Source organism: Xiphophorus maculatus, chromosome 17 (assembly GCF_002775205.1).
Source record: "Xiphophorus maculatus strain JP 163 A chromosome 17, X_maculatus-5.0-male, whole genome shotgun sequence".
Taxonomy (NCBI): Eukaryota; Metazoa; Chordata; class Actinopteri; order Cyprinodontiformes; family Poeciliidae; genus Xiphophorus; species Xiphophorus maculatus.
This window is the reverse complement of record NC_036459.1, coordinates 3532864-3549056: the sequence shown is the minus strand read 5'-3', so window position 1 is coordinate 3549056 and position 16193 is coordinate 3532864. Positions and strand designations below refer to the sequence as shown.

General features: G+C 38.5%; 1 protein-coding gene across 1 annotated transcript in view; it reads left to right on the top strand.

Annotated features, from left to right (window-relative positions):
• Nucleotides 1-16193, top strand: part of snd1 (staphylococcal nuclease and tudor domain containing 1) — a 188817-nt gene that overhangs the window by 33626 nt on the left and 138998 nt on the right. Inside the window, exons 12-14 of the mRNA XM_023350655.1 lie at nucleotides 8494-8594; nucleotides 11904-12014; nucleotides 13870-13942. Of these exons, the coding sequence (XP_023206423.1) occupies nucleotides 8494-8594; nucleotides 11904-12014; nucleotides 13870-13942 (285 nt within the window). The remainder of the gene's footprint in view (nucleotides 1-8493; nucleotides 8595-11903; nucleotides 12015-13869; nucleotides 13943-16193) is intronic.

The window sequence follows — 16193 nt, the reverse complement described above, 5'->3', positions numbered from 1 at the left end:
TTGTTATATTATGTATCTTGCTTTGACTTCATCGAGCTTCTAAAGTTAACTCTGCTTAATTGTTCAGCACTGCCTCAAGCAAATTGCTGTTTGTGTTGTTTATTGTAGTGGGAGCGGCGCATAATTGTTTGCTTCGAAAGGAGTTAGCTCCTTAAGTGGGTTGACTTGGCTTGTTTTCACTGGAGTCAGTGGGTCTGTTTGTGATGTATATTGGGATGCATTAAATCACATCTGAACAATTGTGAGCACATACCAGCACATCCCGTGTCTTCAGAGATATGCATCTGCTTTTATAAGGGATTACTATGTCTTAACGCAAAGTAGCCTGAATGCAAATGCAACCTGAATTATATTTTTAATATGAAAAGAGCACAGCAAACCTCAAACACACTACTGGAGGTAAATTAGCATTTTCTGTCATGCTCACATTTTATCTAGTTGCTTCTCTTCTGTATATCTACTTATGTTTCATGTTTTCTGTTTAGCATTCCACAAAATTTAAGCCCATTTTTTGAAGACATTAATAAAAAAACTGTACATTGACATTTGATTAACTTCACCTATGTGTCCTAAAGAATCTCTATGTAATGTGTAAGCACATTCCAGTATAAACAGACTTTACTGTGTAGCTATTAATGGTGGATATAAAATTAGATTTGAATTTGGCCTTGACTGGTGATGAGAAACGCAACATCGTATTTGTTTCTGACCAGTGAACAAATTGACATCAACACTCCTAAATGTGGACACTGCTACTGAGTGAGAAAGGATCAGTAGCATTTTTTTGTTTTTATGAAGCTAAAGGAAGCACACACATACATGAAGCTGTATCTGTGTGCATGTGGCTTATCAAGTTGCAAGACTTTTAGCAGGTAGCCAGAAGGCTGAATTGAGGACTCACAGGTGTTCTGTTTTATCATTTTTAGACTTTCAACCTGTTAATAAACATGAAAAATTTGGAAATCTTGGCAGCTTTTTGGTTATTTCTTAAGGATCAAAATTTCCAGGAATGTACACACAGAAACTACCGTTTTAGTTTAGCTTTCTAGTTGTTCTTATTCCCAGTAAAAGTAACAAAAGATGATTTGAAATAATAAAACCTTTAATTACTTAGTAAAATTAAGTAAACCCTATCTAACACACACTAGTTTAATAACATACTATGTCTGTTTTTCTGCATTCAGGTTGTGCACATACTGAACCTGAATGCTACAGTCCAGGTTCTTTAAGCTCCAAATGTCCCAGTCAAAGTTTTGACTTTATAGAGCAGCGTTCTGTCCTTCTCTTTTTTTTCCCCCTCAGCTGGAAATGAGGATAACCTGGCCTCTGGTTACATGGAGAGCACATCAGTGCAGTTCTTAAAGAGAAATGTGAGTCAGCAAAAATTTGTTTCAGGGAAGGCTTTATTAAAAAAAAAAAAGATTGGAGAGGGTCACAAAAATCTCATTGGTGCATCTCATGTTGCAATTTTTCTATGTCTGGAGAACAAATGTAGGGTTACAATTTTTATCTTATTATGTAAATAATAAAATAATTGTGTTAGATAGTATATGATATATGTTTATAATGGCGGATAATTACTAGGTAAAGTAAATGCTACCACAGCTTTTTGGTCACTTTATGTTTGAATTGTTTATTCTTTTTTTTTTTTAATGGAAAATGAAAACAGTCATCTTAGCAGTTTTGGACTGTTTCAGTAGCTTCCCTCCATTCAGCAAGGTAAACCAAATTCTACTTTGAATAATTTTGACACATTTATTTAAATTTTAATTAAGTTTTTATTTTCTTTTAAACTCTTTCTCATTCGGTGGTGTTTCCTTGAATTTCTAAACACGATTTTCTTTCACTGTTTAAAGCAGTCAAATGCAATCAGTCTGTGGCACTTTAGCGATTTGAATAATTTTTTTATATATAAATGTTCAGGTTTCCACCAGGGCCTTAAATTTTATCATCTCAATCATCTGCTTCACATATGTCCAAATTTAATTTTGCAATTCATTCACACTGAGCAAAAGTATTGAGATATTGTTACACAGTGAAGAAAAATACAAATGGTTACTTTCAGTGATTTAGAATGTCATCATCAAAACTGACAAAGATTTAAGCATCCGTCTATGCATGTCTCTGTATGTTCCTCCATATTTGATTAATATTGATGCTTCATCTTTCAAGTGTGCTGGCGTTCACTGTGAAGTTTGGTTCAAGTGGAGAGCTGCTGTCCATTTTCCAGCAGCACAGCTTCCTCACTTCTTACCCTGCAAGATCAATAAAAGGAAGGGGCTCTGGGAAGTTGCTTCTTTTCCATTTCTTTATTGTTGCCAAGATACAAGGCTAAACCTCAGAGTTAAACCTTCTGTCACCATGTATCTTTTTTTTTTTTTTTTTTTTCAAATAATTTCACAAGTCTGGAAAAGCTGTGGGCTTTAGCTGCCTTGGCAACAAGAGTGATTTGGTTTGGATAAAATGAAATCTCTGTGGTGAATGTTTGAGTTCAGTACTCAGCCGTCAAGCCTTATAATAATCTGTTCCACCACGGCCTATTTGGCTTGTCAATTTGAATGCGTGGTGCACCGCTGCGGTGCACAGAAGCATGTTGCATGTCAACAAACAGAGGAATTTAACTGACCCACTTGCTTTATTGTCAGGTAATAACAGTAATAAACTGTTTGAGGGCAGGTCCGTCTCTTTATGTATCAGTAATGGCATTAATAGAGGCCTGCTGTACATCCAAATATTTTACCATAAATGTTCAGAACAAGAAGCCATGAACAATTTCACATTTTGTCATTTTACAACGTGAAACTCCTATTTTCCTGGGACTTTGACAGATCAACACAATGCATCACATAATTGTGATGTAGAGACAAGAATGCAAAATTATCAAATGCTTTTACAAAACAAAATTGAAAAATGTCATTCGAGTTGTATTCAGAGCTCCTTATCCTAATGCCTCAAAAATAAAATTTATTGCAACTAAATTTCTTCATGCTAAAGAAGGTCAACAATCCTAGATATACAGCCACATCCACAATAGAAAGGCTTATTTCAGAGGTGGCCATCTCCATCGTCAAGAGCCCTTAAGTATCAGAATGGCTCAATTTAAAATCTAGAGCCAAACCAATGGAGGATTGGTGGCAAGGCTTCAAATTTACTGGATGCAGATTCTGTCCGTCCAAGTGAGTTTGAGCCACTTTGTGACAAAAAATTAACAAAAAAACGTCTCTAGATGTGCTGCTGCTAATTTCAAATCCACAGAATAATTTTCAGAAATTTGGAAATCATTTACTGTCTTTGCACTTCACATGTGGAAATATAAACAACTGAAGTTTTTGGTAGTAAGATCAGGAAATATGGAAAGGTTGGTGGGGAATGGTGATTTTACAAGACATTGCACAATATTGGTTAGTTTATTTTAAAGTTATACTTCAGAATATCTGAATGCTTCATTATTAGCAAACTCATCGTTTCTGGTTGCTATAAGCTGAGGTTTCAATCAGTTCAGTTCACTTTTTAACTTCCACAACACAAGTGACTACAATTGTAGATTTTTGTTTTTTTAAATTGATAAACAATCTACTTTTGCACCATCAGGCTCAACCAGAACTTCAGCAAAATTACTGTCAATGTTTAACCTGCAAACATTCTCAGTTGAAGCCTACTAGCCATCTAAGAACAAAATATATTTCATAATGTAGGGAACATGCAGATTTTTTTTTTTATCTACTACACCTTCTAGGACGTGACTGAGCATTAACTGCCAGTCTCAGTGCGCTAAAGCTGAAAGCCCTAATGCCACTGCTGCGATTTAGGGGAATAGAGCTACATTTAATTCCTTTTTTTCTATTAAAGCTCCCCATTTCTTTTATTTTTAAGGAAAGCTTGGTGCATTTGATCTTTTATAAAGCACATCTAATATCCATATTCAGAAGACCTTATTTCATTTCCTGGCAGGAGAACTCTATAGTTGATAACTGTGAGCCAGAAAAGAGCTGGGCCGCTACCTGGAATGGTCTTTGAAAAGAACTTCACAGTAATTCTAGTAGGTGTGCATCTTTTATCGGGTGTATTCTGTCAGAACTTGAAAATAGTTTTAAAATTGTCTTTTCAAAAGCAAGATTAAAATTCCATAGTTGTTTCCAGTCATTAGCTTTATAGCTATAGAGTGTTTTCAGACATTCTGCATTTTGCCATCTTTGAATAACTTATATTTATGCCCAATAAACCTCTTCTAAGTTATCCCCTTACAAAAAATGCAGTGAGGCATTTCCTTATTTCCCTCTTCTCCCTGTCACTCCAACTCCGTCTGTCTCGGGCTTTCTTATATCCATCCCCACCCGCATTCAAATGGCAGAGCTTGCATGGTGACATAATCCCAAAAAGCTAGATTTGGCTAACTTTATAAGTAGTGCTTTTTGCGTGCCTGGGTCTCAGCTTCATCAGAAAAAAAAAAAAAAAGTCAAATGGAAATGTTGCATTAAGCCACTTATCAGGGTTGAGCACATTCGGATAATCCTGCATGCTCAAAGTGGCTCCTGTTATGCAGCTGCTTGTGTAGCACTGTTAGCAACAGAGCTTTTGCCTCTTATTGGTCGGGTATATAAGTGAGCGAACGTCTTATGCGCGGTTTGGTATTTGATATAGAGAATGTGAGAGTCGGCGCTGGTTCTGGGGCGAATTCTAGATTGGATTTCAAGCAGATTTAGATATTTGATAACCTAAGTAAAGCTCCATTTTAGATCTCCAATTCCTCCTTTTTCCTCAACACATTTTTGTTGTCCCAGAATCAGAGCTGCTCGTTGCATTAAACAATAGCTGGCCCTGATTATAACCTTCTAAAACACAGCCTTAAGCACTCGCCTCCCGATGGCCTCTGCTCATGTTTTTGTTCTCCTTCCAGCTTTAAAAAAAAAAAAAAATCACTACTCTGCCTCTCTTTTGTGTTTGCCTCATTATTTTTTATTGCCTGATGCAACATACAGTATGGCCATATCAGTTCCTACGTTTAGAAGGTGCCTCAGATCTGAGAGCTTTGATGTTCAATATTTATTTTGATGTTCCAACACACTCCCATAAAGCTTCCACTGTAGCCGCTCTTACCTTCACATAGGTCTTTTCTTCTCCTGTACCCTCTGATCTGTGGCCATATCATTTCTGCCAAGAACATTATCATCCTTAAATGTGATGTGTATATTGGAAATGGCCTGCACCAATTTAATGCGTTTTTGAGGTTTAATTGTTGTCAGATGTGTTTTGAAATATGGCTAAAGCAGAAAAGAAAGCTGTGTGATCATCGTTCAATAGAATGTGCTGGAGACGGTTGCTCATTTTAGTCACAGCAAATCTTAACCTCCCACACTTTTCAAGGTAAGCAGCCGTTCACTCTGTTCCTGTCTGGGGAAACCACTCATGTGGAACCCATGCTGGGCTGGAGTATTGTTAATCGCAATGTGGCACATGTTCACTTTCACATTACAAGGCTTTGTACAACTTGCCTCATGTTGTAAGACCACATGAACTGGTAAATCTAAAATATCAAGAATATTATTTTAGATAATAGATGTAGATAGGCAAAGACAAGTGACTGTCTGATTTTCAGTTCCCAGCTGAAAATCAGCAGCTAAAAGCTGCTGAAAGCCTATTTGGATTTCTCTTACTCTGTTTTGCACCTTCTGTTAGAGACTTGCATAATTTGCACTTGTAAGCATTAGTCTAATCTCTCCAGAGAACTGTGGCCCTTAACTCTCATATTGTCAGACTCAACATTTTTAAACCCAGCATTATGGGCAAACCATTCAGAATAAAACAGAATTCAGAATAAAACAGACTGATGTTGCTGTAAAGTATTGTATTCCAGATATCTATCAAAGTTGGTAAAGTTGCTCCTTCATATACAGCTCCTTCAGTACAGACCAAAAGTTTGGACACACCTTTTAATTCAATGAGTTTCCTTTGGCACCAAAACTATGAATAACACATGTGGAAATATGCACGTGTGCATATTTCTGAAAATAACTGAAAATACCTCTTATATTCTAGTTTCTTCAAAGTAGCAACCTTTTGCTGTGATTACTGCTTTGCACACACTCTGCATTTTCTCGATGAGCTTCAAGAGGTAGTCACCTGAAATGGTTTTCACTTCATAGGTGTTCCCTGTCAGGCTAATAAGTGGGATTTCTTGCCTTATAAATAGTCATGAAAATAAAGAAAACCCATTGAATTAGAAGGTGTGTCCAAACTTTTGGTCTGTACTGTATGTAAAAGCAAATGTATTTGCTTTCATATATTTTCAGAAAAGCAAATAAGTTACCATTTCCCCTCTGGCTTCGTCTTTCTTTTCTGAGTAACATGTTCCTCACCATAAAGTGTTGGGCCTAAATGTAAGCCCTTAAAATGCCATAAAAGTCAATAGTACGTCATAAAATCTGTGTATTTGGGTCTTAAACTTGTAAGTTTAAGACATTTTTGGCTTCTGCAGTTCTTAAATGTGCTATGGCACTCATTTGTACTGAGATTTAGAGCTCTGGCTGAGGAATTTGAGCGTTAATGTGCTGTGACAAGACCCCAGACGCAGAGAAGAAATGAACCCTGTTTAAAGGAATTTATTCCCTAAAATTCAAGTGTTCCTGAAAAATATATTTTTCTTCCTTGAAAAGACTTGATAAGGATTTCAGGAGCTGGCTGAAAACGTTTTCATCGACAACTGCGATTGACATAAAGGTTATGGTAAACGGAATGTAGGGAAAACATTGACCCTCTGTTTAAAGGCAATCAGCAACATATGGTAATTGAGGTTTTTAGCCCCCTATTTTATGTAGGTCTTAAATTGAAATCATTGCAACCTTTGAAAGTCTTACATTGAACTTAAGGGACATTTAAGAAACCGTGTAGTGTGACATTCACTGACTCCAAAAAGATCCGATTTCTGAGTTTCTGACCTGCTGGTCACCTGTCAGAGCTCTTTATCACTCATGCAGACATGTTGTATACACAATTCCTTTGGCAGAAGCAGCCAAGTATTCCTATGCCTTTCGTCACCTCAGCAGAACAAACACATTTAGTCTCACACCTCGACTGGTGTTCTTATCACTCCTCCGGCTCTCTGATCCATTCACTGCCTTTTCCCTCAGTGTTTCCCTTCTTCTTTGGGCTTCTAATGGATGGATTTGTCTTATCCAGAGATCTGTTAGATGGCCTGTGGAAAATGGGCCTAGAACTTCTTCAATCAAGCTCTTCTGGCGGTAGTTTGTAATACGTTCTGTCCTTGCCCAGTAGGGTTTGAGTCTTTTCATGAAAACTTTAGTTTCTTTGTCTTCTCTTCCATTTTGTCATAATCATTTCTAAGCTATGTTGTTTGTCCATTATGTTCTTCTCTTCTCGATCTTTTTCATCTTTGTGTTTTCCCACACAGCTAACTGACCAGCTAACATCTCTGCCACTGCTTTGTATTGGAATAACTTGCCCTACTTTGAATCCTCTCTTTTTTTTTTCTTTTTTTTTTTTAGAATAAAAAATGTCTCTTTGCCACAGACATGGAAATTCTCCCCTACTTCATTTCTTGAGATTTTCAGATCCCTCCATTGCACTTAAAATGGGAACAATCTACTTTATCCTTCATTGCGCCTCTTTCACATTCTCGCTGGGAGGAGCCAAGTGTTGTGGAAGAGACGTTAGTGAGAGACGACACGCTAGCCTAATGAAAAGCACCCCTGGAGTCCTTTTAATTTCCCTCCTCCTCAGAAATTGCTAATGGTTCTTAGTGCCAAACAGCACTCAACAACCTCCTTCCTCTTTCTCCTCTCTTCCCATCGTCCTCGTCGTGTCGCTCTATTGACAAGCTGCCGTTGTTCTTTCATGTCCCTGTAATAGGCCTGTGTGTGTTGTCTGCGCCTGAGTCAATGACGCTGCGATGCACAGCCAGATTTCTCTGATTTTTTTTCTTACTCGTCTGACACACTTTACATGCAGCTCCTAAACAGTTCACTGTGTATGGGTGCGTGTGCCCGTGTGCCTGCATCCCTCCCTATTAGCGCTGTCTACATGCGTTTGGCCCACAATACTGGCTTCCCCTGTCACATGCCTGTGGAGATGTGCACATGCACACAGCTGAGTGACAACATTGTATCTTCAGGGTGAGGGGGTTGGGAGTGTGTCCCCAGGGAGCTTTGTTAGGAACGCACTGTGTAGGGTCATTTGGGTTTCATCGCTGCTCTGTGTGTGGGCGTGCAGGCGTGTGTGTGTGTGTTGTCCCAAACACCCTCAGTGTGTTAATACTACTCCTCTGGGGAGTTCCACAATGCTGCCTGACATGATTCACACTGACTGGGGGTGACCTTGAGAAATGGGACAAACAAAAAAATAATAAAAATAAGGGAGCCACGTACACGGAGAAAACGCTCCCCACACTAATTATTGGAGGAACTGATGCTGCTCACTACTCTCGGCGTGTGTGCGTTTTTTCTTTTTTTTTGATTGGCCTGTGTCCACCCCCTACAGGTCAACGTCACAGTGGACTACATCAGAGCTGCCACTGGTCCAGGAGAAGGAACACCTGCCTTCTCAGAGCGCACCTGTGCCACAGTGACAATCGGAGGAATGTAAGTAATAATTTAGTCTGCCAAGCTGACCAAAACTACTTTCTACCTTTTTTCGAGTGGAGTTTGTTACAAATACACTGTCTTGGAAAAAACGTTTTATGTTAGCAAGCTTCAATGCATTTACTTGAGATTTTATGATATAGGTCGACTTTAGTAATGCATAATTGTGAAGAAAATGGAGAATGATGGGTAGTTGGGAATTTATTTTTCCATATGTCTGACTAGCGGTTGTGCGTTTACAGCTGCAACCTTGCGTGGTTTGTTTCTAACAGCGCGAGACATAGAAAGGAGTGCTTCCTTGAATATGCAACAGAATCTCAAATGGATTTATCTCTCGACTTTGACTGGGCCATTCTAACTCATGAACATGCTTAGCACCAAACCACTCCTATCATAACTCGAACTACATGTTTAGAGAGGTTTTAATGCATCCGTCTTTGTATCCTCGCTGACGTGTCTCAACGTCCGTGCTGAAAAGAAACATTCCCGCAGCACAATGTTGCCACCTGTCGCAAAAGGCCGTAAATCAATTAAACACATGATATCATGATGATCACAAAACTGGCAGCGTCTAATGATATTTTTTATCAGGGCAATTTTCTTTACAGGGACTTCATAATCCACTATATTTATGGCTTCAGTTGTTTGGTTTTAATCTCCATTTTATTTGTTGTTACTGGTTAAGTTTTTTGTTTTTATATATCCACTTTAGATTCCAGTTCCAGTGTTAGGTTTTCTTTGGAAATTTAAATTTATTGATTTCTGAAAGAGTGTACTTCAATTACTATGCTATTATTATAATTGAAAATGGTCTGAAACGAACATTATTGTTTATCACGAAAGGCCTAGTAGCCACTGCAGATTTTACATTGGGCGTGGTGTGTGAAGGTCAATATGAAGTATCTGTTTTCTGCTATGCTTTTTGCGCATAGGGTTAAAAAAAACGAACCATGATGTTCTTTAAAAAGTCTCTGGCTCGCAGGAGAGTGTTTTATTTTGAAGTATCAGAGTGGAAGAGGCCGAATATGAGAGCACTGCACACTTCTCTGATTTTTATTAGTAATAAAGTTTGAAACTTGTGTATCATTTTTCCTCTGCTTCACAATAATGTATTACTTTCTTGGTTGAAATAAAATATAAAATGTTTATGGTTGTAACTGAAGTAAATTTGGAACAGTTCAAGGCCTATTAATACTTTTGCAAAGGGCAGTACAAGATCAGATCATGCAGCAGTTCAGGTTGACTCAACACGTCATTTTACTATAATTTCATCTGAACACAACAAGATCATTTTAGAATGCTTTGAATTTGTAAGCTTGTTAATCAGAACTGAAGCTACTGCTTTGTTCTGAGCAGGGTCACCTGAGTGCAAGCAATTATATTCTATCTGCAAGCCTGTCTTTGAAGGAATTTGGCTTATCAGTTTGTCATTTTCTTTACACAAGATCACAGATATAAACGCTTTTCAGAGGTTGAAATTTAATCAAAACCATCGCAGAGCTTTAATGCGACATTGCTAGAAAAGAGGCTTTAGAAGTCTGTTTCCCCCTCAAAGGAACTTTTGAAAATCACACTCGTCCTGTTTTTATTACTATTTTTTTTTTTGTATTGTTTTTTTTTCCCCCTCCGCCAACCGTATCATTGGAGCCATAAAGAAGCATCACACGAACGCACACAGACAGGCAGATCTCTCCATATCATCCAACCAGCTGTCTCAAATGTGGTGGCACAGAGGTCAGGTCTGCTCATGTAAGCAGTCATTTAGAGTCTTCAGTTGGACCACACCACACTGTGATTCTCCTGGATAACAGTTGGCAGAGTCCCCATGAATACTACAGTCAGGGTTGAGGAGGTTAGTGAGATGGAAACTCTCAACCCCCTCTGAGCCCCAGTGGGGGACTTGGGTATTATTCGTAATAATTACTGTGTTAAAGAATTGTTTGTGACAAGACTTGTTTCATTTCATGTTTTTGCAGTTTTGAAGACATTTTCAGGATCCAGTGGATTTTTAACATTTTTTTAACGTTGATTATTCAGTCAGTTGGTGCCCACGTGGGACTTAGTAGTCACTCCCACAGCTGACGAGTAAGTCATTTTCTATATACAGGTTGGGATCAGCTGAAAGCTGGTTAAAAAAATATTGATGCTCATGGTTTGTGAAATAAAGGAGTTCCACATGTCATACAGTTCTTGGCAGCGTATGGCACAAATAGAAGAGGGGATGAAGGAGTGAAGGGGCCAATTGACTCAAAGCCAGCATGAAGGGTTTTCTTAAATAAAAAGGGTAAAAAAAAAAGATCTAAAATGTCTCAAATTCAAATCTTTTGTTTAACTTTTAAATGGATATATTGTCTTTGCTCCTTTCTCCAGTGTGACCACACCTTTTTAAAAAAATCTTAAATTCTAAAATAATGGCCTAATGCAGAGGTGGGCAATCCTGTTCCTCGAGGGCCGGTGTCCTGCAATTCTTAAACGTCTCCCTGATCCAACACACTTGAATCCAACAGATGAATCACCTCCTAAGTGCAGTCAAGTTCTCCAGAGTCCTGCTAATGACCTCATTATTTGACTCAGGTGTGTTGAAGTAGAGATACATCTAAAAGTTGCAGGAGACCGACCCTCAAGGCCTGGAGTTGCCCACCTCTGGCCTAATGTCTTTAATTGTTAAAAAAAAAAAAAAAAAAAAGGTTGGCCAAAAAAACCCAAAATCTAAAACCTGTTCATCACAGGTCTTAGATTTTGTCTTGAGCACTTTAAAAAATATATTAGATGTAATTTTTTCTTTTTGTCTCACAGGATGTTTCTGTCAGGCAAAAATTTGAGCTTCACTTAGACTTCCACAGTGCATGTGACTCTAGACTGTTGTGGCTATCGGTAACTCAGTGCTAGCATACTCTTGCTAGCTAGCCTTTTTGCGTCTATTATGGATAAATGCAGATTAATCGCCAGTTGACTGGATGAAGTTCATACATTTCTGTGGAGATGCATATTTTAAGTTTTGTTCACAATGGCCTTAAAAAGTCTTGGTAACACTTTATTTGACAGGATGTGCACAAGACTGACATAACACTGTCATAAACATGACATAACACCTATTATGAACATGAAGGAGTCTGAAATACCAAAGTCTAAAATTTGAGTTGGTAAAACCAGCAGAAGCCCAGTTCTTGGTGAACCTCATTCCTCATATGTTTGGGAACATACATTGAAACCTCTAACAGTTTAAAATGACACCAACTATACAGATTATCTTTCTCATGTCTTATGAAATGGAGTATTAAAGTGAACTGTCCACTTTGTTTCTACCAGTAACATAGCCGAAGCTCTGGTCAGTAAGGGTCTGGCCACAGTCATCAGGTATCGACAGGATGATGACCAGCGCTCCTCCCACTATGATGAGCTGCTCGCTGCAGAGGCACGGTGAGGAACTCCACTACTTTTTCTAAATCTTTTACATTGACCTGACACTGTGGATTCATGATGGTTTGTGTGTTAGAATTTGGAATAAAATGGAGCATTAAAAATCTACTTGAAGCACCTTGCAGTTATGTTTTAAATAAACTTGATAAATTAGTCTTTGTAATGACCCTGAGTGTTTTTCCTCTGATGTAGGTAAGGTTACCCCCTTGCTAATTCTTTAAATTTATTTTAATAGTGTCACCGTAATTAGTTCCTGCCCATCAGGCTGGTGATTCACTTCCCGAGGAAACATGTCTCTGCTCTTAAATATTTACTCACACACATAGTAATGACCCCTGTGCTTTCTCTGCCTCTGTCCCTTTTTAATTTTTTTCTCCCCTTTTCTTGTTTCTTTTTGTATGCCTGGGCACACATACACCATCCCAGGCGCCAGACGTTAAATCAGAGTCTCTCTTTACTCAGGCCCTATGAATATAATTATGTGGAGGTGCAGTGGAGAGATTTAGTACAAGCTTTATTACTCTGCCATAGATTAAGATCTGCTTGCTGTAGGTAGAGCAGATGCAGCTGCAACCTTTTTTATAGCATTAACTCTTCCTCTCCTCTTGTCTTTCAGTGTCACCGGCCATCTGCCCCTATTTCTCCTCCTGCCCGTTCTTGCTCTCTCTCTTCCTTTTGTGCGTTTTGTCCTTGTTTCTTCCCCTTTGCTGCTTCTCGCTATGTCCTTCTACGGACTTGCTCTTCTGGGTCTTCTTTCCCTCATTTCTTTTTGTCACTTTTCCTTCCCTCTGCTGCTTTTTCTCTCTCGCTCTTCCCCCCGTCCCTGGTGGGGTCCTATAAGAGACGATGAGCGGTTTCTGTCTATTGCCTTAGTTATATTTTTAGCTCCCATTGCATAAAGCCAGTGGCCCACAGCCTTCAAGGAACCTCCTCTAGGCTATTAAAATGCACATCTTTACTGTACAGGGCTCCGGAAATGTAGCTGGCTTATCTTAGCAGCACTTTTGTGGTCCATCCCAGTGACCCAGTGGACAACAGGACCTTTGACTTTATCTTCATCGCATTTAATCCAGCAGGCTTATTAAGGCAGCTCTAACTAGTGGCAGTCATCATGGAAGACCCTTAGCTGCCTCTAAAGATAGATCATTTCTCTTTTCACATTCATGATGCTAAATCATCTCCCCATTATGATTTATAACTATGGCCTTTCTTTTTTTTAATAATAAGCTAAAGCCTTAAAATGGAGAAAGTGTTTTATGTCTTTTTTTAATTCAATGTACAGGTGGTTTTCTGTAAATTAGAATACCCAGTTAAACAATTCAAAAGGTGAAATGTTTTAGATTTTAACTTACTACTAATGGTAATTAAAATTAGACAAAAATGTTTTGTGATTCAGAAATGTGATGTTTCAGTCATGTTATGGGCTATGTAACCATGCGGAACATTGCTGATGTAAGTCATGCAGCAATTTCCATGAGGATGTTTACTGTTCAGGTTTCTAGCAATGGAAAGTTTAGTGGAAGGAAAACATATGGTAGCTAAAGAGACATATGTAGTAGAATAACTTCAGAATGTGGTTTGTATTCTTGGGTATTATTCAAATTTTCTCGAAATATATTTTTGGTTTTCATTCACTGTAAACCATGAATAACCTTACAGAAATAAACGCTTCAAATAATCGTTCTGTGATAAATCTATATAATTTCACTGTGACTTTTTGAATTGAAATACTGGATTAAATGAACTTTTTGACAAAACCCTTAATCGATTGAGATGCTCCTGTACCTTATGCATATGTGGAGGCTGTATTGTATGGATGCATTGATGGATTTCTAATGGTGTTGTTTGAATGCAGGGCCATCAAAAACGGAAAGGGGCTGCACAGCAAAAAGGAGGTTCCCATCCACAGAGTGGCTGATATCTCGGGGGTATGCATCTTTTTCATTATTTTTAATAATACATGTACACTCATCCTACGCAGGGAAATAAGATGGTTTACATGATGTGGATAATAGGATGAGCATTCATGTGCTGTGGCTATAATTGGAATTAAATCATTTTAAATGTGGAGTCATTTGCACATAAACATCATAACTCTTAAAAGATATGTTGGGGCCAGTAATTCTCAGAAAATGATCTATAATCATTGACTCATCCTTAGTGGCCTCTAAAAATAAACCTCATTAATAAAAGCATTTCGGTCCTTGCCTGTTTTCGTGTGCTCAGGGGCTTGATTGAGGCGTCATTTGGCTAATGAAGCCTGATTGGGAGGGCTCATCACACGAACATTATTGTGGGAAATCCATAAAAGCGTGCAGTAAAGGTTGATTGCTGCACTGTTTTTCATCTTTTTTTATATGCTCAAGCCAGGAAGCTGTTTTTCTTTCACTGAAAGGAAGTTTAGTCTTTTAAGACATCTATATGTAATACAGTAAAGAACATTTAAATAGGTGTGCGTTAGTTTTTACTCAAATGGAACCTTGCACCTCTATCTATTTTTATAAAGTGGATGTGATCCAAAAACTTTTGATTAATAATCCGTGATGTACTGCTTTTAGTTATATTGAGAAATGCGTCTAACTGGATGGTTTTTCTTTTGTTTTGATCAGCAGTGACCGTTTGATTAGAAATTGACAATTTCCCATCAGCATATGATATATGATGTACATCCACCACAGCCGTGCTTATCACTGACATGCTAGACAGTTTGAAACTGGAACTCTTTAATAATTTCCTTTGCTTTAAAATATTAAAGCTGTTTTACAAAGATTCTTTGTACACACACGGCATGTTTTCTCCTCAGCTCCTAATTTAATTAGCGTCTACTAATGTCAGTAAGGCCAGAAGGAAATATTTTGAATGTTTTTCTTAATCATATATTAGAGCGTTTAAGGTTTACAGCGATTAACAATTTGGAGAACCGCAACAAAGAGTCTTTAAATCACCAAGCCTCTATGAAAACCTTTGGTTTCAATGGGTTTGCACACACATTTACCTTTGGCCTGTAATTGTGAAGGGCACTCGAAAAAAAAAGTGTATTTCTTCTAACAGAAAACCTTAAATCACACACTACAAATGGATTTATTTAGCCAAAGATAGAAATGCCTTATTATAGTGGTGTTTTGTGTAGCCATTTTTATGTCTGACATGTTCTACAGCACTCTGTAGCTTCACTACATTTGTACTTATTAGCTGCACCCTGTCACTGGGTTCAGGTCAGTGCCATTACCTCGCTGCAAACCCTCCCTTAACTTTTCTGTCTGTCTCCAATAAGACATGCTTGATTTGCAGCACGATCTAGGACTGTTGCCAGCGATTGCCAGCATGTGTGGATGTGCTCGTGCGTGCACACACACACACACACATGCACCAGTTGTTTGGCAAGGCTAATATAATGAGCATTCTTTAAAGCATTACAAGGACCAAAATAGCATTGTTGCTCACCAGCCCCAACATACTTTTCCCCTATCCCTCTAAATACACACCCGTCCCCCTTGTGGAAATACACACTCCTATACGTCAGCATCCTTTAGTGAAGGTCTTTTGAAAAGGATTATGCACATTGAGTGGGATGCAGTCACAAATAGTGCAGAGATAGGTTTATAAATGTATACTGTAGGAGATGCACAGAGGTGGTGGGAGGAGAGTGGATAAAGCACTTGACTCACCTCGTGCCTCTAAAGGTTGCATAATGAGGTCCTCTTCTTTCACTTGTCTCTCCCTTTTTCTGAACCAAGTTGGGCTGCACAGCCCACACATGCTGCAGGTGCGGTAAATGTTTGTGTGAACTGGAGTGTCATCTCCCACTCGAGGGGTTATTTTGGAATGTAGTGGGTGGAGTTCAGGTGGAACATCTTATGGCTAAAGTATATACCCCTCACTAATGCTCTCTGATTTGAGCCCCGCTGATGACATGAACTTTATTTTGTTTCTAGTAAATACACGGCTGTTTTGGGCTATGTCACTGCCCCAGTGGGAAAAAAAATGAAATGAAAGAAAATATTGATAAATTGTTGTTACTGGAACACTGTGAACTCTCATAAATTTGCTTTAGCAAATGGTAAACTGGTTTGTTTGCTCCGACTTTGTGTCTGAGCCTTTGTTCCTACTCCTGTGTCCACGCTGGCTCATCCAAACACAACACTGGTCCATGACTCACCGGTCTGTTGTGCCTACATG